The 25,364-nt window shown below is 34.8% G+C and overlaps 1 protein-coding gene across 3 annotated transcripts in view; it reads right to left on the bottom strand.

Moving 5' to 3' along the window:
* Positions 1-25,364, bottom strand: part of MMUT (methylmalonyl-CoA mutase) — a 53,913-nt gene that overhangs the window by 5,018 nt on the left and 23,531 nt on the right. For all 3 annotated transcript variants that reach the window (XM_036024202.1, XM_028508923.2, XM_036024203.1), the window contains exons 3-12: positions 24,474-24,841; positions 18,739-18,896; positions 16,504-16,675; positions 14,923-15,171; positions 11,907-12,018; positions 10,043-10,158; positions 7,993-8,108; positions 6,263-6,394; positions 5,004-5,151; positions 181-348 (exon numbers count right to left, since the gene is read on the bottom strand). In XM_036024202.1, the coding sequence (XP_035880095.1) occupies positions 181-348; positions 5,004-5,151; positions 6,263-6,394; positions 7,993-8,108; positions 10,043-10,158; positions 11,907-12,018; positions 14,923-15,171; positions 16,504-16,675; positions 18,739-18,896; positions 24,474-24,841 (1,739 nt within the window). The remainder of the gene's footprint in view (positions 1-180; positions 349-5,003; positions 5,152-6,262; positions 6,395-7,992; positions 8,109-10,042; positions 10,159-11,906; positions 12,019-14,922; positions 15,172-16,503; positions 16,676-18,738; positions 18,897-24,473; positions 24,842-25,364) is intronic.

Below are 25,364 nucleotides of genomic sequence, written 5' to 3'. Positions count from 1 at the left end.
TAGAAAACACACTTTTGGACTTTGTAGAACTTAGTAAAATCACCAGAAAATAATTTAGCTCAAAATCTACAACAAATTTCTCTTCAGGAAAGGTGTACAGTAAATGAAAGAACTACATACAAGCTATTGTTACTCAGGATTCCCATCATAATACTGGGAAAATACAGGAATTGAAAATACCTGTGGTGGTATCACCCCTCCACACATAACAAGAATATCTGGCCGTCCAAGGGCGGTGAGTTGTTTGATGAGCTCGGGAACAAGTGTTTTGTGACCAGCAGCGAGAGTGCTCACGCCCACAGCGTGCACATCTGCATCCACAGCCTGCTGGGCCACTTCAAGGGGAGTCTAAACAATTAGAAAGAGACAAATCATCACTTATTCCAAAAAGTGTTTTAAGTGCTATCTACTTAATCTATATTCCAAGATTTTACCCATTAAAAATGTTGAAGTAATATAATTTCATATTTCATCATTCTCAAATCATAAATACTCAGTCAACGGATGCAATAAATACTAATGCCATAATTGCTTCTAGTGCTAGCATTTATCAGATTTAAGTTACATTAAAATATATTATCTCTTCACTATAACTTTTTAAAAAATACATCTGTTGTCTTCATTATCAATATGCATTGAGTTGTTGTGCAGTACAAAGCAACCTGTTACAGTATCTATGAGGAAGTGAAAAATTAAATATAAAATGCAACGTTAAAAGTGAGTCTTAGATTTTCAAACAGAATGAGAAAGAGTGAAGCTCCAGGACCTGCTTCCTCCATGGAGACACCAAATTAACAGCAATAATGTGGACCAAAACAATGCTATAAGAACTCTAGTTTTAACCAGTTTAGGATACAAAAATCATAAAGGATATTTTCAAGTATTCATTTATATACCCACTTTCTGTAATGAGTCTATGACTCTGCTTTCATAATTTACATGTATTTAAACCTTTTCATATAAAAGATAACCTAAGAGTTTCTCACTGCAAACATAATGTAAATTGAGAAATTTGGGAAGGATAAGGCCATCTCAGAAACCACAGCACAATTATTAGTACAAAAAAATTATCAAAACCTGTGAATTTTCTAAGTTTGGCAAGATTTTAAGGCTCATAAATTTAATGTGGAAAACAAAAGATTCTACACTCTCAATAATGGAGCCACATTCAAAAAGATCTCTAGGTAAGTCACACAGCATATAGATCAAATTTTGAATCTGTGAAAATATGTTAACATACAAAACTAAAACCTTTAAAGAAAATGTGCATACTATTGCCATTGATCTCTTAAAGATAAGAAATTAATTGATTTAAGTATGATTTGTCATTCATATTATCCATGCCACCAAAATTTATCAGATTAAAAAATTCCATTTAAACAATTCAATTCCGTGCTTTATGCTTATATAAATTAAATTATACTCTACATTATCAAATGTTGAAAATCTTAAAACTTCACACCTAATTTTGATTGATAAAATCAGTCATCAAAGAACTACGGAATAGTACCTTCAACCACAGATCTTTTTTTTAAAATGTCACATTATTTATGTTAATAAAATAGGTGGTACTAAAAGGCCAATTATATTTTTATAGAAGGGATTTAATTGGAAATAAACATATAGTTCTTTGAAAAATTCTTTTAGGTGCCAAAGGCTAAAGAATTTTTAAAAATTACTTTTATTTAATGAAACTAGACACCAACTTACACCATATACAAAAATAAATTCAAGGTGGATAAAAGATTTAAATATAAGTCCTAACACCATAAAAGCCCTAGAGGGGAACGTAGGCAAGAAAATCTCAGATATTTCACACAGCAATATTTTCATGGATATGTCCCCTGGAGCAAGGGACATAAAGAAAAGAAAAATAAATGGGACTACATCAAATTAAAAAGCTTCTGCAAGGCTAAAGAAAACATCAGCAAAATGAAAAGGGAACCAACCGTATGGGAAAATATATTTGTCAATGATACCTCAGACAAGGGTTTGATCTCCAAAATATATCAAGAACTTACACGACTCCACTCCAGGAAGACAAACAATCCAATTAAAAAATGGGCAAAGGACCTAAACAGACACTTCTCCAAGGAGGACATACACAGGGCCCAGAGACATATGAAAGGATGCTCAGCATCACTAGCCATCAGAGAGATGCAAACAAAAACCACAATGAGATACCACTTCACGCTGGTCAGGATGGCCATCATTAACAAATCAACAAACAACAAGTGTTGGAGAGGATGTGGAGAAAAGGGAACCCTAGTACATTGTTGGTACGAATGCAGACAGGTGCAGCATCTGTGGAAAACAGTATGGAATTTCCTTGAAAAACTAAAAATGGAACTGCCTTTCGACACAGCAATTCCACTGCTGGGATTGTATCCTATGAATCCTGAAACACCAATCCAAAAGAACCTATGCACCCCCGTGTTCATAGCAGTGTTATTTATAATAGCGAAGTTCTGGAAACAGGACTTGTGCCCATCAGCAAAAGAGTAGGTCAAAAACTTGTGGTACATTTATACAATGGGATACTATGGAGCAGAAAGAAGGAACCCCTACCCTTCGAGACAGCATGAGTGGAACTGGAGAGCATTATGCTAAGTGAAGTAAGCCAGATGGTAAAAGACAAATACCATATGATCTCACCTATAAGTGGAACCTAATCAACGAAAAGAAACAAGCAAGCAAAACAGAACCACAGACATGGAAATAAAGAATAAACTGACACTGACCAGAGGGGAGTTGGGAGAGAGATAATAGGGAAAGAAGGGGAAAGGTCAACCCAAGGAACATGTATGAAGGACCCATGGACAAAAACAATAGGGGGGAGGACTGAATGTGGGGAGGAGAGTAGACAGGGGAAAGCAATGGGGGAAAATGGGGACAACTGTAACTGAACAACAATAAAAATTTTTTAATAAAAAATAAAAATAAATGACACTTTGAACATTAAAATAAATAAAATTACTTTTATTTAAAGCAATATTTCCTAAAAGCTAACTACTAAAGTAGAAATGCTCTGTATTTGTTCCCTATTTAAAAAAACAAAAAGCTAAAGTAAAATGGTAGAACATAATTTTAAAAATAGAAAAGTATTCACCTTAAAGAAAGCAAAATATATAAAAATATATATAAAATCTAAAATATATTTGAGATTCTTAATAAAACCAACCTTAAAAGTATAAGATTCTAAACACATTTATAAACTGAACTACCAACCACAGTAGAAAGACATTATCTCCAGAAATTTGGGCTCTTTATAGTAACATCTTCTTCTAGACTCTCTAAAGTAACATTTAGAAATTCAAAAGGGGAAAACTCATATGGGAGATTCTACAAAGACTGGGCCTCTTCAAAGGTTTACTTCATTACTGGTAAAAATTCAGTGAGTACTCTTTTAGTCTCATCTAAGTTGTCATATCTGTATTATGCAACAGTAGTACTTCCCTCTCCTTGAAAAGCTGCTTCTTCAGCTTTTATCTTACTACTCATCTCATTTCCTTTCACTCCTTTGCTGCTTCCTTCTCTTCTGTGTCCCTTTAATGTTCAAGTTTTCTCATATTGCTACATATAATCTGTATGGAAAATTACATCGATGTTCACAGTTTTAAATAACATTTATACAGTGATAAATCTCAAAATCTTGTCTATCACTGAGGCCTCTCTGCTATGCTCCAGGCGTGTATATCCAACTTATACAGTCATCTTCATGTGAATGGTCTTCAGCTGGTTCTCTTAAGCCTGTCTGCCTGCCTGTCTGTAAATAGGCTCTTCGTTAAATTTTCTTTAAAATCCTAGCTGACTTTTTGTTTGTGTGAAGACGCTGATACTGCCTTGGTTAAGGCCTGTACTGTTCCTCACTCAGGTTACGGACCATCTCACTGGACTCCTTGAATCTAGTCACAGCTCCTCCCAATCCACGTCAGGAAGTGATTTTACTACAAGTCAGCTTTCTCAAGTATACAGCGTGACTTGTGACACTCTACCCAAACACATCTGGGATAAAGTTCAAACTACTTAGAATGGCATACAAGGGCATTCATCATCATCTACACACCATCCAAAGCACTGTATTCTACTTTGACTGAACATCTTGCAGTTACCTGAAGGCATCATACTCTGCACCTCTGCTCAAGCCAACCCTTCTTCTTAACATGCCCTTGCCTACTTTGTTCTCCAGGCTTCTGACAGGCACAGTTCAAACATAAGGTCCTGAGATTCTTGGACAAGTTCCTTGCCCCAGCTTTATTACAGTAATTATTACTATGCTGTGATTCTTGGTAAGTGAGTCTGTTACAAGCCTGTTACCTTCCTGAAGACAAAAAAAAAAAAAATTGTAGCTTATAGAACTCAGAACCTAGCACCTGACAGATGATCAATAAACATGTGGTAAAGCTTTTAATATCAAAGTTATTACAATTTACCCTTCAACCAAAGATTGTTTTTTTGAGTGAGCAATTAATCCTCATCATTCTACAAAGAATTTCAGCTTCATTTACTTCCAACAAATTATTTTCCTGCTAGGTCTAATATTCTGTGATCAAATAAAATACTGCTGGAGAGTAAAAAAAGAGAAAATCTAATTATGAATCAATCTCACTCTTATCCTTGATTTCCTTTTCAGAACACTTTCTACCAATCCAATGTGGGCTATCTTTCCCACAAAATATTAGTCACACCTTAATAAGCAGGGCAATGAGATATTTGAAAGTAATCTTCACAGTTTCAGAAGCTTAATAAAAGTTATGGTTTGGAACTGACAATGATTTTTACAAAGTCTGATTAACCAGTACATTAGAATGAGTTATAATTTATTCTTATTTCTGTCCTAATTATTACATTATATGCATTCAAAAATAAATTAGGAAAATTTCTGAACTCAAATTCTTCTTTTACAACTTTAAAACATCACTATGCTCTATTATGTTTTTGATTTTTTTCTAAATGTGATTGATGACACACACTTTGAAATTCCCCCCAACAATTTTAAGTACCTGAAAAAGAGGACCAATGTCCACATCAAAACCAAGATCAGCAAATCCTGTAGCTATAACTTTTGCTCCTCTGTCATGTCCATCCTGCCCCATTTTTGCCACAAGAAGACGAGGTCTGCGACCTTCACGTTCCATGAATTTATGAACCCTAAGCAACATTTTAAAATACAACAGTTATATATTAATTGTCCAAAGATAGGATATAAAAACTATAATTTATTCACACTAATCTTTCAAGCTTATTTAAAAACACCTAATTTGTTTACTCAGATTTGGTGAACACCTCCATTTTACACTGAAAACTCCATGAAAGCCTGAATGTTTACCATCTCCCCCTTGGAAGAAAGTTAGAAAGATGGTGCAGCCTGTGCGACCGTAACACTGAGAGCATCACAGTGCAGCAAGATGAGAAAATGACTGCTTTTCAGTTTTAAGCCACTCTCCAAAGTACATGGAGATACTTAAATATAAACTAAAAATAGCTTTCAGAGTTATTTATACCTAGATGTGACTCACTAGCTGTTTTGACCTGTCCATATACCTCCCTCTACATGTATGAACTCCTTCAAGCAGACTTCAATGTGGGATCTAATAATGACATTAATCAAAATACTTACTTAAATCAGTAAATTGACACTCCACATGAAAAAGCACTATATTTATTTCTGACAAAAGAAAAAATACTCCATTTTGATGATTTTCACCTTGGCTGTTTTGGTATTTATCTCATATATAAGTAGTCACATAAAAATTTTACTGGGAAGTTTATTACAAAGTTTGGGAAAACCAATCATCAGGAAGCTACCTCTTATACTTGTGATGCGTGATCAATTTATATTAATGTATTTTTCCAAATCATGTTTGTGTCATTACTGCCAGTTCCATGAAGGCTGGTTTTAATTAATGTATATAGATGGCAACCAAATATTTACTTTCAAATACGAAAATTATGATTTTACATATTTTGAGCAATTAAGCAATGGAAATAAACTTAATATGAAAATAAAGAATGAAATTTAAGTACCTGGAGGATATAAAGCAATATCAATGTCAGTTAAACATCTGTTTGAAATGAGAAACTACTAAAGAGGACTATAGTGAAAGTTAAAAATATTATTTTAATAAAACTACAGACTAACATGAAAGCCAAATTAAATATTTTCCAAGGGGCATGTGAAAAAATTAAACCCACAGTAGATTCATGGGGATTGTGTTAACTGAAAAGGTGATATGCTGCTTTAAGAAATCTCACATATTACCTCTTGATAGCAAATGATATCTCTTTACTTTCCCCAAATTCCTGGCGATAGGCTCCGCTCACCATACGATCATTAGCTTTATGTTCACCAAATACTTTCTTCATGGCATCTGTAATTTCTCCAACTGTACATCTAAAATATCATTGGGAAGTAAAAATATTTAGTGACCTCAATATTTAACATAATGAGACATGTTTTATTACCTAAGTAAAAAACAGGGTGTCAAAAATCTAAAGAATTTAAAAAAAAGGAAAAAAAAATCTAAACAATTTTTTTGCTGCATCATGAAAATATCTTTCTTCGGACTACTCATAAAAAATTATTTTGGATGCCTTTACATATAGTAAATTCTTTTTCAACATTTGTCAACAAAAAATAAAAAATGACTGGCCTAAAAACTATAGATAGATAGGCATCTAAAGGTTACTGAGTAATTCAGCACAGCAATATAAATGTGCAGAGTAAGATATACCTTGATGTTTTTTAATAAAAAGTCTATCTTTTAGCATAACCCATCCATTTGTTTATGAATTCATTCTACATGTACTGAGTACCTAATATGGGCCAACCACTGCTAAGTGCTAAGTGCTACAAACAGATTGATATGTAAGACTGAAAAAAATAAATGAAAGTACCTCTTCTGTTCTTACAGAGCTTAACATCTAGTCAGAGGATACAGACAATACACTAGGTAAATGAATAATACAACAATTTCATGTGGTAACAAGTACTACAAAGACACTAAAATAGGCAAAATGGAATGGGTTGGCTGGGAAAGCAATTTTAAGGGTACTGAAAATATGAAGATATGATTTTTGAACTAGGCCCTAAATGATGAGAAAGAGAACAAAGGGGAAGAGTATTTAAAAAAGGAAACACTACATGCCTAGGTTCTAAGCAGCAGAAAAACATGTTTGGTATTCTAAAAATAGAAAGACATTGAAGACACAGCACAGGGAAGGAAGTAGGATAAGACAAGGTCATAGAGGCAGGCAAGAGTCACATCCAGCATGACCTTGCAGGCCATGGGAAGATTAAGTATTAATTTAAAAGTAATGGTAGTCCACTGGAGGAATTTTAAGCAGAGAAATCATCTTAAGAAATTAAAACTGAGAAAAACAAAAACCCAACCCACATATTATTTACTCTATCCCTTAAGTACTTAAAACATGTCTTAAAAAAGTTCATTATCTTACACAATAATAATAAAAGCAAGAATAATTTACTTAGTGACATTATCACATATTGGGAGAAGAGCTTCTGTGAGTCATTCGCTTTTCTCCATGTCCTGTGAGGCAAAAGCCCTGACTGCCCTTGACTCTAGACCACCTTTTCAATGGTGTCTCTATAGCGAATAGCCTTGGAAGACAGACACATTGTCTACCTCTGGACCCAGGGCAAGTTCTTATTGTCCAACATATTAATGTCTCCATATACATGAAAGTACATCAAACTTCAACTTGCAAATCAGTGATATGGATTCATTACAATAGTGTCAAATGCCCTGAATCACAGGGAAATACACAAGTATTAATACTCTCCATTCAAAACATATGAATGTTTTAAATGCACAAATGTTTAAGAAAAATAACAATTAACTTTATTTTGGTCTCCAACATTTTCTTTTAGGTTCACATGCTTTATGGGTTCAACCTTTTGTTTTAGTGCACTCTAAAAAGCTAACTAGTCAACTTTTACTGTTTAGAAATCTCCAAAGTTATTATCATCACCTTGCACGAGCTGCATCCACTGCAAGACCCAGGATATTCCCATCTCCACTGGCAGCACATTCAGTCAGTGCAGCAAGACACCGTTCAGCCAAAGCAGGATCCCTGCTACATTTGACCTTATCAAAAAGGTCAAGGAAACGGAGGATTTATGTGAATAGATCAGAAAATCAGACCCTGATATACATCATACAGAAATTGTTTCATATTCCTAACCTCAAAAGCCAAAGAAAAATAATAAAGAGAACAGTATGTATCCTAGGACTGATATTCCTTTTATTTATTTACTCATTCAACAAACATTTAAGGACTTCCAAAAATAATACCAAATTCTGTATAACCCTGACAAATCAGAAACACGGAAATAACAAATAACAGTGCTGACCCTTCCAAGTAGTACAAGCTATTTAGGCTTTTCTAATTTATCAAGATACTGAAAACAAGTGGCTCTTTTACATGAGGAATTTCAAAGGCACTAAAGGTTAATAGTGACAAAGAAGAAAAAAAGAACAGCTTACAACTTAAAGAATAGTTTACTTACACTTTGTTTCCCTGAGCTAATTAACAATATATCAGTAATGATAAGTATATACATTGGGTTTTTCTTTTTTCATATTTAAAAATAATCCCAGGCAGACAAAGAGAGAGAGAGACCATGAGAAATACTGTGATAAAGAAGGACAATGAAAATCATGGTCAAAAACTTTTTTCTTCAGGTCCTACATACACTATGCTCTGTCAACACCTGTCTAATCAAAGATACCTAAAATCCAATTTTTTACAGGTTTTCATCACCTGTAAGAGTCTAAAACATTATACTACTCAATATGTCACTAAAATTATTTAGTCTCTATAAGCAGAGGTGCCAGAAAATTTATGTTAAAGGTAAGGAAAAAACAAACTCCATTATTAAATTTCTCTCTCTTGCCCAAAATAAGGTCTATCATTTATTGTAAATGGAACCCCTCAAGCTTGAGGGTATAGAGTCAGTAAAAGCCTCAGGTATAACAGAAGAGAAAAAGGGTTTCCCCAATGTAATAAGTATTGAGACTTTTGTAATTAGTGGAAATAAAATGCTACATCCTAAAAGGGTCTTTTAAAAATGACAATGTAAGAAAGAAGTCATTATCTTCTGATGAAAGGTGAAAGAGGAAATGCCATTAAACATCTACCATTCCCTCTTAAAAGAAAAAAAAAGATGGTAGTTATGCATTCAATCTAACTGAACAAAATCTGATAGATTCTTAAAGGACGTATGAACTGAGAGGTAGAAAAAGTTTTATACTAAACAATCACAGGGTAAATGAACAGAGAAAAGTCATTAAGGAATTTCAAGCAGCTGCCTTAGAAACAGCAGTAATTACAACAGCCAGAGATTGAGACCAAGGTATGTATTTCTATACAACAGAAATATATAGGTTACAACAGTAAAAATTAGTATGTTTTATCTAGTTTACTATTGCATATACTTTGGATCATCTCAGTGAGAAAGTAGGAATAAAAGGATAGAAAGTGCTTTAGTTTCAATTAAAATAAATATAGTTCCTTATAAACAGTAGCTTACTAAAAAGCACTACTAAATACGTTATAATTTTTAAAAAAAGACAGAGTAAATGATTCAGAATAGTATCAGGAATCATGGTCCAGTGGAAACAAATTACAGTGAGAAGCCCTGGGTGCAAACACTGACTGTGAACTTTGTTTTTAACTTAGAGTGAGTTACATAATGATCTGTACCCTAGTTCTAATCTGTAAATGATAAGAGGTATTACTATGGTGTGATTTTTAATACTAACATATAAGTTTCTCAGAGGCAGATATCATGATTTAAAACATGAATTTTTGGTGTCAACAGACTTAGATTTGAATCTTGCCTGTTCAGTTATTTATCCAAGTTTCTCAACCTCCCTTATCTTCAGTTTCCCTTACCTTTAAACTGTTGGGAAATAATACCCACCTCATGAGGTTGTTGCAAGGCTCAAGCAGGACAATGTAAGGGCTTAGCCAGTGTCCAGAACACTGAAAGCACTCAAAACATGATAGCTATTATTACCTTCTTAAGTTTTTCAATCTGCTTGTTACGCACTGAAGTATTATCAATTGCCAAAACATCCACAGGTTCTTCTTTCTCCAGCTGGTACTTATTTACTCCAACAATTACTTCAGAACCTGTTAATTTCCCAGAGGAAAATAATTTGTAGATTCTATTCACAAATGCATGCCTCACAGTAATAATCTGATCATCACGTATTTCTTGTATAAGTTTAATATTTTTTAATTTTTTTAAAAGATTTTATTTATTTATTTTAGAGAGGGAAGGGAGGGAGAAAGAGAGAGAAACATCAATGTGCAGTTGCTGGGGGCTGTGGCCTGCAACCCAGGCATGTGCCCTGACTGGGAATCGAACCTGCGATGCTTTAGTTCACAGCCCGTGCTCAATCCACTGAGCTACGCCAGCCAGGGCATATTTTTTAATTTTTTTAAATTGATTTTAGAGAGAAAGGGAGGGAAGGAGGGAGGGGGAGAGAGAGACAATGATTTGTTGCTTCACTTATTTATTCATTCACTGGTTGATTCTTGCATGTGACCTGAACAGGAATCAAACCCACAACCTTGGCGTATGGAGATGGTGCTCTAACCAACCAAGCTACCCAGCCAGGGCCCCTTATTAGTTTAATATTTTTAAGGAGTCTTCATAACTCATAATGAAACTTTAATACAGATCAGCAAATCCCAATACAGGATGCAAGTAGGAGGAGAAAGAACAGGTATATGTCAGAAACTCTGTAAAGGACAGTTTCTATTATTCTCCCAAGTGATATGCTTTCCTGAGTTTCTGATAAACCCTCTTCTAACACTTTTACAAAATCAAAGCAGTGATAGTAGCTACTATCTAAGATTTATAAGGTAGAGAATTAACACGCAATAGGTTTTCTAATATTTTCTTGAATTCTCTTATGGCTAATTGCATTAAAACAAAATATATTTTTAAATCAATAAATAATAACCTAGAATTAAGAAAACATTTCTTTAACATGATAAAGAATATATTTTCATCCTGATGGTGTGGCTCAGTGGACTGAGTGCCAGCTTGCAAACCCAAAGGTCACCAGTTCAGTTCCCAGGCAGGGCACATGCCTGGGCTGTGGGCCAGGTTCCCAGTTGGGGGCTTGCAAGAAGCAACCAATTGAGGTATTTCTCACACATTGATGTTTCTCTCCCTCTCTCTCTCCCTGCCTTCCCCCTCTCTCTAAAAATAAATATATAAAATCTTTTAAAAAAAGAAGAATATATTTTGCCTCAAACTCCCAGATTATTAGTCTGTCAAAAGATATCCTGCCACCCCTACCCAAGGTTATATCCCTTATTTCCTTCATTGAACTCATCACAATCTATAATTATTTTTTATTTACTTGTTAATTTTCTCTCTCTTTTAATAAAGTGTAAACTCTATGGGTGCAGACCATGCCTGTCCTATTTACAATTTTATGCCCAAAAACAGCACAGTGCCACAAATACTTAAGACTAAAAAAGTGTTGACTGACTGTGAATGACTGAATGAATAACTGAGTGAATGAAAGCTCCGATGCACAGGACAATGACCAATAATCATGTTGCCTCCCAAATGCTGGAGATACCCACCCACACACATGTACATGCACACAACAGGCATACCTCCAGTCACACTCTGTATACTTTCTCCATGTGCTTGTCCATGTGCATCCATGCATGCAAAAATACAAACACTGAGATAGACAGATAGATGGATAGATGGATTTAGATGAGGAATACTTTACCCAAGTTTTCATTTTTCTATTCCTTTTGTTTTATTAACTATATATGTTATTTTCAAAGAGAAATTAGTATTTCTCTTTAAATACTGGATTTCACATATGAACTTTTTTACTTTCTCTTACCAGAATCTATTCTAGCTTGTCTTCGGGCAGCACATTCTTCAATTCGAAGTTTAGGTATTCCCTCTGCCACAGCTTTGGCCATTCCACCCATTTCTTCAATTTCATTAATGAGCTAACAAGAAAAACAGATTAATAAAGTGAAAAGAAAATATAAAAATATTTTTATAAACTATTCAAATTTATGTTATATAATTACTAATATTAAATTATTTTAGTAAGCCCTGGCTGGTGTGGCTCAGTGGACTGAGTGCCAGCTTACGAACCAAAAGGTCACTGGTTTGATTCCCAGTCAGGGCACATGCCTGGGTTGTGGGCCAGGTCCCCAGTGGGAGGCACACAAGATGGAACCACACATTGTTGTTTCTCTAACTCTCCCTCCTCCCTCTCTCTAAAAGTAAATAAATAAAATCTCTTTAAAAAATTATTTTAGTGATAAATTTAATGATTCATTAAAAAAAGAATTAAGGTAACATTAAGAGCATGAATCAGAAATTCTTCAGAGTTAATAATGCTGTGTATTTATATTTGAAAATTGCTGAGAGAATAGATCTTAAAAGATCTCACATAAAAAAATATGTAACCCTGTGTAATGATATACACCAAACTTCTCTGGTAATCACTTCACAATATATACATATATCGAATCATTGTGTTGTACACCTAAAACTTATACAATGTTATATGTCAAATATATCTCAATTAAAAGAAAAGAAACACTGTGTTTAAAATTGCTTAGAAATCAATAGAAAAACTAACAAGTATATTCTGGAAAAATAAAAGTTCTCACTCAGGTCCTGGAAGAACTAAAACAACACCAGTTTTTTAGTCTTTATTTTTAATTACATAAAGTTTTCATAGTTAAATATGGACTCTTTAAAATGCAATTTTACTTTTGGTTTGAGCAGCAGAGTAATGACATAACTTCATCCTCACTGACACCAGGAACCATCTACCTTCCATCACAGCCTCATACATAAATGCAATGATGGAAAATGGGTGGTGGAACAGTCAGCACAGGACTTAGCAGAAAGGAGCAAGGTCAAACATGCTTTCTTCTGAAGAAGTCAAGAAAGAGGAATTTGTATTGGATTCAACAGAAGCCAAATGTAAGACAAGCTAAAAAATGGGGGACTACTGGACAATTAGCAACTATCTGCTCCCATTCTGTCAGGAGAAGCAGTTTGAGTACAGAAAATGAACTAGAGATACAATGCACTATCAAACATCAAGGACACAGAGAGGCTAGGGTAAGATGACTAAAATAAAAACCTGCATTCTCAATAATAAGACTAAAGACAAAAGGCACACAGAGGAAACACAATACAGGACATCAAAGAAAACCAAAAAAAAAGGGAGATTCTACATTAATGGAACAAAATACTATGAGGGACAAAAAGTAAAATTAGAAAATAAAAATATGCTCTTGGAAATCATTTAAGTAGAAAGGTAAAGTGGACAACTCTCCAAGAAAACAGAACAAAATTTAAAGATGGATTATAGAACAAATAAGAACATCAGATTATCACCTAAAAGGGTCTTTACCTGTCGATTAGGAGTTCTAGAAAGAGAAATTACAGAAATATGGCAGGGAGAAAATAATCAAAAAAATAAAATAATACAAGGCAATCTCCCAGAGCTAAAAGAACATGAAAAAGAGGGCAAGCTGAAAAAGGCTCACCAAAGGTCTAGTACAATGGAGGAACTATACACACACCAAGGTACAATGACACAAACTTTCAGAAACAAAGATGTTGAATGAGAATGGCATTAGATTTCCAAATGGAAATACTGGAAGCCAGAGTAAAAAACTAAAAAAAAATTTAAAAATAAGAAAATAATCAATGTTTATAAATTTGCTTACCAATTCTCAAATGAAAACAATTTGAACAAAATTAGAACATGAATCAAGTACAAGAGTAGAACACATTTTCAAACATCCAAACTTCCAAACAATTCATCTCCCATGCACCATTTTTAAGAGTTTACTATGAGATATGATTTAATAACAAGGGACAGATCAACACAGATGGACATGAGATTCAGCATACAGATTTAACACAGCAGGGATGAAAGGAATGCCCAGGATGATGGCAAAGGAAAGTGAAATAACAGCAATGGTCCAGAGAGAAACCCGTCTAAAACAAATAGGAACATTAGAGGACTGCAGGAAAAATTGATATGGAGACATAATTGTATTGGTAGTGTGGGACAAGGGAAAAAACAGTATGAGTCAGCTAAAATACTAAAGTACCAGAGTAGCAAAATAATACATAATGTCTAAAACTGATGGAATTAAACACTATATACACGTACAGCTGACCCATGAACAATGTGGGGATTAGGGATGCCAATCCCATTCAGTTGAAAAATCCGTGTATAACTTTTGACTCCCCCAAAACTTAATTATAGTCATCCCTTGGTATCCATGGGGCAGGCATCATTCCAGGACTCCCCACAGACACCAAAGTACTCAGATATTCAAGTTCCTTATATAAGATGGCATAGAACAGTGCATACAGTCAACCCTCTGCATCAGAGTCCCAACCACCAATGCAAAACCAGAAATATGGAGGGCCAACTGCATATTTATTTTTAAAAATCCATGTTTGAATGGACCTGTGTGGTTCAAACCCATGTTGTTCAAGAGTCTACTGTAATTCTAAAATACAGAGATAAAGTCAAATAACAAAAGATATACAGTAACTAACTCAAGGAAGCAGAAAAAAAGCAAGCGGAAGACAAAAGACCACTGCTTTTTTTGTTGTTATAAGCCTTTCAAAACTAGTTGTCTTTTTAATTCTTTGAATAAAATACTTTCATACAAATACACATGTACTTTTAAATTAAGTTTCAGTTCAAATACTAGAAAGTCAAATCTAAAATTCCCCTTTCCCATCAAATATTTTATTAATCTTGATATAAATCTATAAGTGATTTAACTTATAAATCAAAACACCTATAAATCTTTACAAACCTGTAAAGCTTGAAAGCAAAGTTTCAAAGAGAAGAAACTGACCTTCAGAGCAGCATCATAAACATCATTCGTGAGAGATTCCATCATATATGAACCTCCCCAAGGATCAGCCACTTTGGGAATCCCAGATTCTTCCTGAATGATGATTTGTGTGTTTCTAGCAATTCGAGCACTTTTCACAGTCGGCAAACCCAAGGCTTCATCAAAAGAATTTGTGTGTAAAGACTGAGTCCCTCCAAAGACTGCTGCCATTGCTTCTATTGTGGTACGAATAATGTTATTGTAAGGATCCTAAAATATTTGATTTAAAAAAAAGTTTATATATATATGGGCTATAAAAGATGATATGATTAAGCAGTGGCTATTGCCTGCTTTTCTGTCACTGTCTACATTAGGTTTCAGAATATCAAACAAATTTACATGAGTTAGTAAATAATCCAGACTTAGAATCAAAGTGTCTAGTCTGTGCTTAGGCATTAAATAATTGCCTTTTATAATCCCTGAAATATTAAATATTTTTGTTTTTACTTTTGTATTCCTTACTCTTCTGTAACTGTATCATAAACATATACTTTGTCTACTTAGATTATAACATCTTTCACCTCATAATTCACTATCTCCTAATTATTTTGTATACTTGCAGTATCTATCATAAGATATACACAAAACAGGCACTCAATACATGATTTATTACGTTCTTAACTGTGATTTGGCCCAGTAATCAGACCTTTCTGAACTTCAATTTCCTTAGCTGTAAAAATGAGGAGGTTAAGAAAAAAACAATTATTAAAGTCCCTTCAACTCTAAATCTGTATTTCTCCATTTATAAGTACATAAAGTTATATTTAATATGGAGTATATTAGTTATATTCAGTTTAATATGTATAAAAGAAATCTAACTTTTACATTATAAACTATTTTAAAATATCAAAATAATTTAATATATAAAAAGAATGCATGTAAAAAAGATCACCATAAAAATTTTAATAGAATGAAATTAAATTAAATTACCCAAATGATGACAGTTTTTAAATGGTCTGTTTGCATGCATGCTTATTTAAACATATAACTATAATAAAAATACATATAATCAAATTTAATTAGTTTTATGTTATAAATTTAACTCAAAATTACTTAAGACAATAGTTATTAAATTATGATTTGTACTTGTTTCTCATCACATTTTTTTCCCTTTTAAAAGTAAAAAACAGCACTAGTTAAGATTTAAATGATTTTATATTGTTAACCACTAGAGGGAGACAATTTTATTTATGTGTAAAACCAAGTATAGCCCTGGCTGGCATAGCTCAGTGGATTGAGTGCCAGCTGCAAACCAAAGCATCGCAGGTTCGATTCCCAGTCAGGGCACATGCCTGGGTTGCAGGCCACGGCCCCCAGCAACCACACATTGATGTTTCTCTCTCTCTGTCTTTCTCCCTTCCTTCCCTCTCTAAAAATAAATAAATAAAATCTAAAAAAAAAAGTATAAATTATACTTCAGAATAATTATGATTTTCAAATATTACCATATAGGTTCTTAAGTGTATTTCCTGACTATATCATGCTGCTTACGAGAAAATATATAACTTTGTTAAAATTGTACACTTTAAATTATATACATACCTGCTCAGTAAGTGACCATCCTGATGTCTGACAATGTGCTCTTAAAAGAAGGGATTTAGAGTTTTTGGGCTGAAAGAACTTCTCTATTAAGTGAGCCCAGAGTCTTCTCCCAGCTCTCATTTTTGCTATTTCCATATAGAAGTTCATCCCAATTCCCCAAAAGAAAGATAACCTAGAATAGTAATGTTAAGTCCAGAATTTGGTTGTAGTTAACAATATAAAATGAAAAATAAAACTGATTGTGTCACACACTAAAAATAATGTCAGATTTTAATTTCAAACAACTTAATTTAAATTCAGATCAAGCATATATACTTCAGTAAGCTTAAACCTAATATACAAAAGAACAGTTTTAAGCCTATAGAAGAAATAACTATAATTATTTGCTCCAGGTAAGAATTAATTTACTCTGCCCTGGCTGCTGTGGCTCAGTGGATTGAGCTCCAATCTACAAACCAAAAGGTTGCTGGTTCACTTCCCAGTCAGGGCACATGCCTGGGTTGTGGGCCAGATCCCCAGTTGGGGGCGTGCAAGAGGTAACCAATCAATGTATCTCTCGAATGTTGATGTTTCTCTCCCTCTCTTTTTCCCTCCCTTCCACTCTCTCTAAAAATAAATAAATAAAATCTTTAAAAAAAGAATTAATTTACTTTATAATTGCTTTTTTCTAGAAAAAGGGTCCTCTGTATTCTTAAAAGAATTTTCTTTCATTTTTTTATGTTTTTTTAAATAATACCCAAAGCAGGGATCACCTACAAAGAGAATGAAAGCACAAATTTGCTACAAATAGCAATTAAATTAAGGGTTTTTTTTTTTAAAGAATGGCTGTGTATTTGCCAAGGCGCATATTTTTCCAATTGTTCCCAATCCACTACTCCCTTTTACCTTATATCCTATACACTTTAGGTTACTTGCCTGAGTCTAAAGGCACAAAGGTTGTAAATCCCTATCTAAAACAAGGTGAGCCCTAAGTAAAGAAACTAAAACATAATAAAAATTCTTGATATACACTTGGAAGTTCTTAAAACAGCAGTTCTCAAATATTTTGATCTCAGGCTCCTTTTCACTCTTAAAAATTACTAAAGAAAACTTTTTTATTTGGATATCTCATTTTATATATTAATTCACTTAGAAATAATAAATGTACAATATGTTAACATAAGTAACACTTTTATAAAAAATAACAGTTTTCTAAAACAAAAACATTATAATAAGAGTAACTGTTTTACAATCTTGCAAATTTCTTTAAAGTGTGGCTTAAGGAAGGTAGCTAGAGTTACAATATCTGCTTCTGCATTCAGTGTTACATTGTATATCATGTAGTCTCTGAAAAATATCACTGCAGACTCCTGAGAGAATGCAAGTGAACACGGCAAAGTCTTAATATACGTATGAAAACCATTTTGACGTTTAAGACCCAGGAAAGGGTCTTAGTGACTCTCAGGAGTCCTTGGCCCACACATTTGAGAACTGCCATCATGATAAGTACACAACAATCCCTGTGATAAGGAATATTCATCAGTCTATAAGCTCTCCGGGGATGGAAACACATTTTCTCATGCTCTATTCCTAGTGCTTGGCCCAAAGCAAAGCTTAGCAAGTTACAGTTCATCAGATTGATTTTGACCTCCAAATTAAAATACTTCATGAACTTCATTTTAAGTTTTTTCACACAACTTTATTAATAAGCTGTTTGAAACAAAAATATTTTGAATAGCACTGTGCATTCCAAAACATTTATAAGTGCAACACATGAAAAAATAAAATGTAACGGGTGAGCTCTATATTTTAAAACAAAAATATGTAAATGTTTAATATGCAATATGTAAATATGTAATTTTGTAATATGCAATATGTAAATATGTAATCTGTAAATATGTAAATATTTAAACAAATATAATGTAAAAAACAAAAGCAAATCTGTCTTAAACATTATCTTTACATTATAATATTATCTGTCAAAATGTGCCAGTTATTAGTGTTCTCTATCAGTGGACAAGACTCCTCTTATTTACCAAGAAGTACAGTCAAATTTAATTCTAATTTTTAATTATAAACATTAAATTCAATAAGTATGGGGTTATTTCCTCATTAACTTTCACATAAACATAATAGTACCTAGTATAACACTAACAAATACAAATTCATTTTATCAGTATATTTTGCTGTATGATTATAATATGGTCCTATGCATTTTCTTAATGTTGAGGCAATCTCCGATTTTAATTTACTCACCTTGGGGCAAATTCATCAATTGTCAGGCCAGCTTGGAGTCCGGTTCTACAGTACTCCAATCCATCTGCTATAGTATAGGCCAGTTCCAGAATGGCATCAGCTCCTGCTTCCTGCATATGGTATCCACTAATTGAAATTGAATTAAATTTTGGCATGTGCTACATAACAACAACAACAACAAAAAAGACAACAGTAAATAAAAACATTAAAAGGTTCTACTATTTTCTAAAAAGCAACATTTTTTTAAAATGAGGTTCAGCCCTGGCAGTTTGGCTGAACTGGCTGGGGCGTCATCCTGCAAACCAAAAAGTCGCAGGTTCAATTCCCAGTCAGGGCACATGCCTGGGTTGCAGGTTCAGTCCCAGGCAGGGTGCCTGGGAGACAACTAATGGATGTTTCTCTCCCTCTACCGACCCTCCCTTCTCCTCTCACTAAAAAAATAATAAATATATAAATAAATAAATTAAAATGATGTTTGACTCAGGTATACTAAGTAGTTTATAACACTAACTAAAAATATTTAATGCTTACTTTGTTATACTTTCCAATTAAAATGGCCAATCCAATCAACCATTACAAGGACTGTACCCACTCTATTTTCCCATTGAAAAGGAAACCAACCAACCTTTAATACCAAAAGTTTAAACTTCAGAATTAGCTGGCTGAGGTCAAGAATGTAACCTTTATCCCAAAAACTGAATAAAGACACCTTTAATTTAAAACCAATGACTTTGACTTCATAAGAGGTCCAAACACCTCATAACTTTGGGGTAATCTGCCAAAGATATATAAATTCAATTATTTACTTATTATTATCTTACTTGAATGAAGTCATTGAACATGAATAAATACACAATGCAGGAAAAAATAAGAAAATGATTCAATCCTAAGTACTACACAAGGTCTGTCTGGAAAAAGTCCAGCCATTGTTAATATAACAAGAACACTTGGGAGAACCATGCTGCTTTAGGAAGGAGAGCCATGCATAGCCATTGGAGGAGAACCATGCTGCTTTAAGGAGAGGGGAGCCATGTGCAGCCCTGAGAGGGAGAACCATGTGCAGCCCTGGGAGAAGGAGAACCACACGGCAGCCCTGAGGGAGAGAACCACGCGTCTTTAGCAGAGTGGAGACTCCCGCATCCCAGAGAGAGGGAACCACGTGGCCTGGCAGAGTGGGGACCCCCACAGCTTTAGAAGGGGGAACCACCACCTGGTTTTAGCAGAGATCCCAGCGACTCAGCCGAGGGTGCTGGGAACCCAGGGAGGTCTCCCAGTTGAGAGGGAGTACTAACTGAGAAGAACCAGAAGACTACCTAAGCCATGGACTTCTATTTCCTTTCCTGAGATACGTTCCTGAAGAATGTCTCCATTGGGTTCCTAGGTATATATCAATCCGGCAAACCTCAGCTTTCCTTCCCACCAGTCCATGCGGTAACACAGGGGCAGGAGACAAAGGTGGCATCTCCGCCAGGGTTGAAGAAGTCGTGTTTAACCTGAAGACTTTTGGTGTCCCCACCTCCTAACACTGTGGCTCTTCTTTCTGGGCTCTGGAGCTCCCCAGGGGCAACTGATGAGGTAGGCAGGATGACCACAATGTTGGGAGTTTGCATGACACTCAAGACTCACGCCACTTCCCACCTCATTTACAATACGAACCAAGGCACAAGTGTCTAAAATATCCAATAACAAAAAGATTAATTGATGGATTATTTTGCACTGAACTACTTGGTGTTGCAGCTGCTCAGGGTGTCAAAGAGCATCCAGGAACTATGATAATTCCAACAGGGAACAGCTGTGGGAGCCAGAGGCCAGCTCCCCTATCCAGAGAGGGAGGCGAGTCCTTATGTCTGTGTCGACATCTCCTGTCACACCAGCAACAGTTCACGGACAGGATCATGAAGGACAGATTTTGCACTTGGTCCTAAATAGCATTTAATGTCACACAAACTGAACCAAAGCTAAGAATATATCATGACTTCTCCAATTATCAGTTCTATCTTTGGGATAAGATACATATCCCAAAGATACATGCACCAAACTGGAGGTCAGGAGACAAGTCTCCTCCAGACATGGTCGAAACGTATCTGGGTCTTCAAGAAGGACTCACAGTTGTCAAAGGGGAGGGGGCTTGTGGGGCTGGGGGGAAAGGGGGAAAGAATTAAGAAAAAAAACTTCACAGATGCAGCCAACAGTATGGTGATTACCAGAGGGAAAGGAGGGTAAGGGGAGGTAGAAGAGGGTAGAGGGCAGATAAATGGTGATGGGAGGAGACTCGACTTGGGGTGGTGAACACACAATACCTTATACAGATGATGTATTATAGAATTGTACACCTGAAACCTATATAATTTTACTAATCAATATCACCCCCAAAATCCAATAAGAAATAAAAATAAAATGTGGGAAAAAAACCTAAAAAAAAAAAAAAAGAACACTTTGCACAACACTGACATAACCTGGCAGCCAAGGACAGTGGGCTGGAATGCCCAAGTTAGAACAACGATGATTCCACTGTACTAGTCAATGGGGATAGTAGACGCCATTGAGGGAACATGTGCACTGTGTGGCCATCACATTCAAAATGACTGAGCGAGTACAGCAAGGAATCTGCATCAAATTTTGCTTTAAGCTTGAACATTCGTCCATGGAAACTGTTTGGGTGATTCAGAAGGCTGCAGCTGTGGACAACTGGTAATTGGCAGCTTTATCAACAATGTGCCTGCTCATGCATCACATCTCGTATAAAGGTTTTGGTGAAACATCAAATCACTCAGGTGACTCAGCACCCCAAGAGCCCAGATTTGGTGACCTGCAACTTCTGACTTTCCCCAAAACTAAAGTCACATTTGAAAGAGAAGAGATTTCAGACTGTCAATGAGCGTCAGGAAAATACAATAGGAAAGTTGACAGCAACTGGAAGAACTGTATGAGGTCCCAAGGTGCCTACTTTGAAAGAGACTGAGACATCATTGTCCTGTGGACAATATTTCTTGTATCTTGCATCTTCTTCAATAAATGTCTATTTTTCATAGTACATGGCTGGATACTTTATGGACAGACCTCATATATTGCAACAAAACAGGACAAAATGAATGGCTAAAAACCAAAGATTTCAGTTTGATTTACTGGGATACTTAATGCTAAGCATACCTCAGACAGATTCTTTCTATCAAAATCACTAAGAAAACAGTATTTCCACAATTCCCCAAAATGTCATTTTAGGTAGGGTACATATTCTGAAGAGCCAAAAATCATTATCCTTCCCAAGAATTAACCAAACACAAAGTAATAAAAACTAAGGATGGGAATTGACTGTGGGAGCAGGGGGTGGGCTGAGCAGAGGAGGGCAAAGGGGGAAAAAGGGACAACTGTAATAGAGTAACAATAAAATATTTTTAAAATAATAACAACTCAAGGACAGAAATTCAATGCAGTGATTAAGAACATGGGCTCTGCAATCAGAGAGGCTCAGATTCTAGCTGTCATTTGACCAGCCATGAGACTGACTGTAGGCAAGTTTCTCAACCTTTGTTCCTGGATTTCCTAACATATAAAATACAGATAATAATCATACCTTCTTCATGGACTTGTAGGAGTAAATACAATGATTCATCTAAACCACCTAGTATCATGTTAGTACACAGCAAGCACTCAAAAAATACCAGTTGTTCTAGCACATGGTATGGTTTATCTGTATTTTACTTTGCAAATATGTATAACTAACCAAAAACCTTTTTAAATGTTCCATCACAAAAACAATAAGGAGATCAAAGTACATGGAATTGAGATACTACTTGAGTATATCTGGAGTTGACAAATAAGCAACGAAACAGGTGCTTCTCTACCAAAGGAGTTTAGTAGCAAAATTTCCTTAATAATAAAAATACTGGAATATTGAGATATTATTCAGCCTTAAAAAGGAAGGCTATTCTGACACATGATACAACATGATCCACCTTGAGGACATGATCCTAAGTGAAATAAGCCAGTCATAAAAAGACAAATACTATATGATTCCATTAAATGAGGTTCTTAAAGTTTTCAAATTCATAGGAACAGAAAGTAGAATGGTGGCTGTGGGAGAAGGTGGGGAAGGAGGAGAGAATGGGAAGTTGTTATTTAATAGGTACAGAGTTTCAATTCTGCAAGGTTAAGAGTTCTGGAGACAAATGGTGGCGATGGTCACACAACAACGTGAATGTACTTAATGTCACTAATTATACACTTAAAAAGACTAAGATGGTAAATTTTATGTTATGTATATTTGCCACAACTAAAAATTGAGTTTGCAGTTTACAAAGAACTTTAATATGGCATTTGATCAATATCTGAAACTGGCACTTTTATCACTTATATAAAGGACTATATAAAGCAATTTTGAACCTGTAGATGACTTTAGGATCTTTTACAAAGTGAAATGTCCAAGTATGTGACAGCATAGACCGCTACATTCTCCACTCTCCCATAACACCTAAACCGTAAATCCAGTGTGCCAATGCACCAGGACTACATTTCCAATCTTCTCTCACTGCTGGGTGTGGCCATTGAGATATACAAGTAGAAGTTTGGTTTCTTCCTTCTGGAATCACCTTTTATCAAAGGTCCCTCTCTTCACATAAAAACACATGGCCCACCTACTTCCTTAACCATAAGCTGGTACACTAACAATAGAGGAAAAGCCAGATGAAAGGAGACTGGAACCCTGATGACTGTGGTGGTTCCTGATAGCCCACCTCACAACTTCTTTCACAGGAAAGAGAACTGCCTCCCATTTACTTTAAGCTCTGCTATTTGTGTACTGTGTTTGTCATATGTTGCTAAACGCCACCCTTCTGGCCATAAATTCTTAAAATTGAAAAGGTAATAGAAATGTACATTTCTATTCAATACATTTCATATGGACAGATGGAATCTATGAAAAAAATAAAACTGCAAAGTGCAAAAGCTAAATATCAAAAGAGGAGAGTATGCAATGCGTGCAAGAGTTCTGAGAGAATAGCATTATAAGAGGTTAGAAAGATAAAGGCTTGATGGTAGACGAGAGATTTGCCCTTTGCTGTGCAACAACGGTCTAACTTTAAGATTGGTAGGAAGAAGAGCACTGCCATCAGGAAGCAAAGTGTGAATGATGGGGGCAAATATACATGAATTATTCAGAGGAAATGAAGAAACTGGGTTTCCTGTGGAAGGACTGCCATTAATATAAGAACACTACAAAACCCTTCTTTTCCCACCATTCTGAGTGGGAAAGATGAACCTAATTCGGGGCGAAATATTAGGAACCTCATTGTGGTTGCAGATTTAAGTGATATTTTGTAATCCAATTTTTAACAGAAATAAAGCTTATATTTTGTTCCCTGTCAGTCTGAAACCAGTGTCTAATCACAATCAAATCTGAGCTCTGGAGGAAAATGAAGAAGTATAAATTATGAGCCCTCTTCAATTATAACAATTATCAGACAACAAAAATGTTAACAATAAAGAAAATACAGTAAATGTCTAGCATCCAGATTCCTGCAGGTACTGACAGACAATGCAATTAATACATTAAAGACAAAAACAAAAAACAAAACCCTAACAACATACACACACAAAAACAAAACAACCCATACCAGACTTAATACTACAACTATTACTCAGACTCAGCTACCAAATTCAAATTAGTTTATGGTATTTTATAAAAATTCCTACAGTTAAAGAACTACTGCAAAGCCTATAATAACCACAAAGGATACCTTTGCTGTATATTGGAAGATGTCAGCAATAATTTTCATGGATGGTTGTGGAGGAAAAATATAAGTATTTCTGACCATAAACTCCTTTAGTATATCATTTTGGATTGTACCAGTAAGTTTCTCTTTAGGTACACCTTGCTCTTCTCCAGTTACTATAAAATTTGCAAGGACTGGAATAACTGCTCCATTCATGGTCATGGAAACTGACATTTTTTCTAAAGGAATTCCATCAAAAAGAATGTTGGTATCTTCCACAGTGTCAATTGCAACTCCAGCCATTCCAACATCACCACGAACTCGAGGGTTGTCTGAATCATAGCCACGATGTGTTGCCAGATCAAAAGCAACTGATAATCCCTGTTGACCAGCTAAATATACAAAGAAAAAAATAATGTAGGATTAAAGAGTATGGCATATAAAATAAACTGATTTGCCTATCACTACTGTTGATTAATCTCATCACAGTATACTTTTATAACATTTTTATGCTCGTAAATGACAAAAAAAGTTAAGTAGATATTTTATTTCCTAAGATAGTCAGTTGTTTCCCACATGCTAAACTGTACAAACTGAAGTTTCAGACCTCACTATAAGAATGAAAGAAACAAAAGATCTCACTTATCCCATGTCCATCTGAGGATTTTTTTTTCTTAACAATTTTTGATAGAAATAGTTTTAAGATTCATGTAAAGATCTGGCTGTTCATATAAAGTTAACAATATTTAGTATTTGTGTGCTCACTTATTTTTGCTCTTTTATTTAATATGGTCATTATAGGATGTCTTGGCTATTCAAATTTGCTGGGAAAATTATGTGAAAAACTAAAATATTCTACACTAAATGTAAGTTCAGTCCTCCATAGCCAATACAAATATCCTCAAGTTTATCATA

This window comes from Phyllostomus discolor, chromosome 4 (genome assembly GCF_004126475.2).
Source record: "Phyllostomus discolor isolate MPI-MPIP mPhyDis1 chromosome 4, mPhyDis1.pri.v3, whole genome shotgun sequence".
Classification (NCBI taxonomy): Eukaryota; Metazoa; Chordata; class Mammalia; order Chiroptera; family Phyllostomidae; genus Phyllostomus; species Phyllostomus discolor.
Note: the sequence above shows the minus strand (reverse complement) of the source record. Positions and strands in the feature narration are given on the sequence as shown.